General features: G+C 38.2%; 2 protein-coding genes across 2 annotated transcripts in view; one reads left to right on the top strand and one right to left on the bottom strand.

The window, feature by feature from the left end:
• Window positions 1–1105, top strand: part of LOC134184678 (malignant fibrous histiocytoma-amplified sequence 1-like) — a 6548-nt gene extending 5443 nt beyond the window's left edge. The window contains exons 5-7 of the mRNA XM_062652425.1: window positions 52–114; window positions 318–671; window positions 743–1105. Of these exons, the coding sequence (XP_062508409.1) occupies window positions 52–114; window positions 318–631 (377 nt within the window). The 3' untranslated portion in view covers window positions 632–671; window positions 743–1105. The remainder of the gene's footprint in view (window positions 1–51; window positions 115–317; window positions 672–742) is intronic.
• A 1242-nt stretch (window positions 1106–2347) lies between these two features.
• LOC134184680 (uncharacterized) overlaps window positions 2348–2500 on the bottom strand; it is a 4595-nt gene continuing 4442 nt past the window's right edge. Inside the window, exon 3 of the mRNA XM_062652426.1 lies at window positions 2348–2500. This exon is cut by the window's right edge and continues 114 nt beyond it. Within this exon, the coding sequence (XP_062508410.1) occupies window positions 2348–2500 (153 nt within the window).

The raw sequence follows: 2500 nt of genomic DNA on the forward strand, positions 1-2500 counted from the left end.
TAGTTGTTGTTGTGGCATTCGATAATTCACTTAAATGTTCTATTGATTTAGGTGCCACAGTTGTTGTAGCTGCAACAACTATGATAGAAGAATCAATAGAAGACAGGAGAACAGGTATCACTTGTTTTAGGAGCTAAGGCATACGCTATTACATATACGGGAGACTCATCTGTCTTTCTGTCTCTTTATCAGTTCGTGTATCTGCCTTGAGAATTATGTTCGATTGATTAACTTTGATCTGTGTACACATTTGTGTCATTAATTTTTCTGTCTACATTTATTGCCGTCATAATTAATGTGCTTGATATTGTTTGTAGTTTGTAATGCTGACGAGGTGTCGTCAAACGAGCTGAATTGTCTTGCTGATGTGATAAAAAGCTATTGGCAACAGTTTGCATCATTTCTAGAACCAGACTTGTTTACACTCGGAGAAATCACTGCTATAGAGCGTCAGCGTCCACAGAATCCGTGGTTTCAAGCTAAAATCATGTTGGATACTTGGAAAAGCAGACTTGGTGTTAACGCTCATCGTCAATCCCTAATTAAAGCATTACTTGACTTAAGACGGAGACATGAGGCCAATCAGTTGTTTGGACAGAAAATTGTAGATAACGTAGCAAAGCAGCAGTAAATGGTACTAAAGGATTGAGAGAGCTGCATGACTATTAAAGGTATGGTAGAAATGCAGATACAATGTGTATGATCATTCTGGTAATAATGACATGCACATTTGCCTTTTCAGCATTTAGTAAAAGCAACTGCGTACACAATACAGAGACAACGTTGGATTTGCTGTTGACAACTTTACGTATTGTGGAATTCATCTTGAACTGTACATACTATATTAGTATATAGTTATGGTAGGGGATTTTTGTGAGGAGGTATAGTTACAGCAATTCAAATACTTCTATACGTCGTCGCAAACTTTAACACAGTTGCAGTAATGAGTGACACACTTATTATATTATATATCATAATTTCATTATTGTTTGAGATGTAAGGATATGCCAATTGTACCTACATAGTAGTGAAATGTTTCCACAGCTGGGCAGAAAATATTTCAACTTACATGTGCTTTTACACTCATGATGATGTGTGGTGCCACGCCCTGGCCTAGGAATTTCTTGAAATTTGGTTAGGAATAAAATTTCATAAATTCGCGTTGATGGCATTTCGTACGCGAGTGCATGCTGCTTGGTAATATAGATTGAGAGGTAGCTTTTGTCACTTCCGAAACAACTGTCGACATTCACTTATTTCGACATCACACGTGCAGTGTCGCTACGGTGTTAGAGTATTCTGATTGATTGTAGTTGTCAGCCTGAAGAAGACGCTCCTATTCTATAGTCACGTGTTTGTCTTTGACCGTGGTTTTACATGACGTGGCCAACAAAAAGCTTAGAACTGTACCTGCCCTCACAACGCCGTTTCTGCGTGACCCAAATGCCAATTTTTAGAGAACAAGACCAAAAGTGGTTTGGATGTCAGCCCACAAGAAAATTGATCAGCCTAGAGATAGACCACAGACGTCTGTGACGGTCATTCAGCCTAGGCGTAGGTACAGTATCACGGGAGTCATGCCCCAGTCATGATCAGCAGTCTATTATATTGTCATTATATATAAAATAGTTCATCGTGAAAACGAGCTACAAGTGGAAGAAAACGAGAAGCTCCTAACGACCGTGCAAAAGCTCCAGTTGAGCGCAGACGTCTTGGGCACACGAGGCTTCCAAAATGGCCCAAGTTCCGGCTGCGAAGAAACTCAAACAGAGTGCACTGACAGCGTTTGGTATGACTTCACTTGCTTAAATAGTTTAGTATGCCTAATGTTTGTCATATGTATTAGGCGCTGTGTTTGTTACATGTTGCAGGGTAAGTGTTTGACTGAACAGTAATTCCTAGGCCTGAGTAAATATATCACTCACTCACCTTTATTCAACTCAGGAAAAGGTAATCACAAAAGTTAGTAGCTGATTTAGTAAGCTCTGTCAGCATAGAATAACTAACACTAGAATAACATACAAGGAAATATGTAAAACATGCAAGCATATTATTAATTAACTCAAATGACAAAAATTCTACTACAGAACTACACACTAGAAAACCACACTAAAACCATACAACTATTTACATAAAGTCACTACCAAAGTTATGTTGCTGAAATGGTACTCTGAAACACCTACACATGCTGGTGCTAGCTAACGTCATATGGAAATGGCTGCCTATCTATATAGAAAACTTGCTTATGCCTATACATTTAATTTGTATGCTGTATGTAGGAAAATTATAATGTAATATGATATTGCAGAAACAACATATGTTACTGTATGTGTAATCTATTGTTTTACTAACTGTCAGCAGTGCGATGTTTGTTGCTCTTATTATGATCATTTGTTTGTTCGTAGAGCAGAACAAATCCTGACTCTTTTGGCGGTGTCCACATTGTTGGTTTTAAGTCAACTGTATCGCCAAGTTCTTTTCTTAAGTTTTCTTCAGCTTC

This window comes from Corticium candelabrum, chromosome 9 (genome assembly GCF_963422355.1).
Source record: "Corticium candelabrum chromosome 9, ooCorCand1.1, whole genome shotgun sequence".
Classification (NCBI taxonomy): Eukaryota; Metazoa; Porifera; class Homoscleromorpha; order Homosclerophorida; family Plakinidae; genus Corticium; species Corticium candelabrum.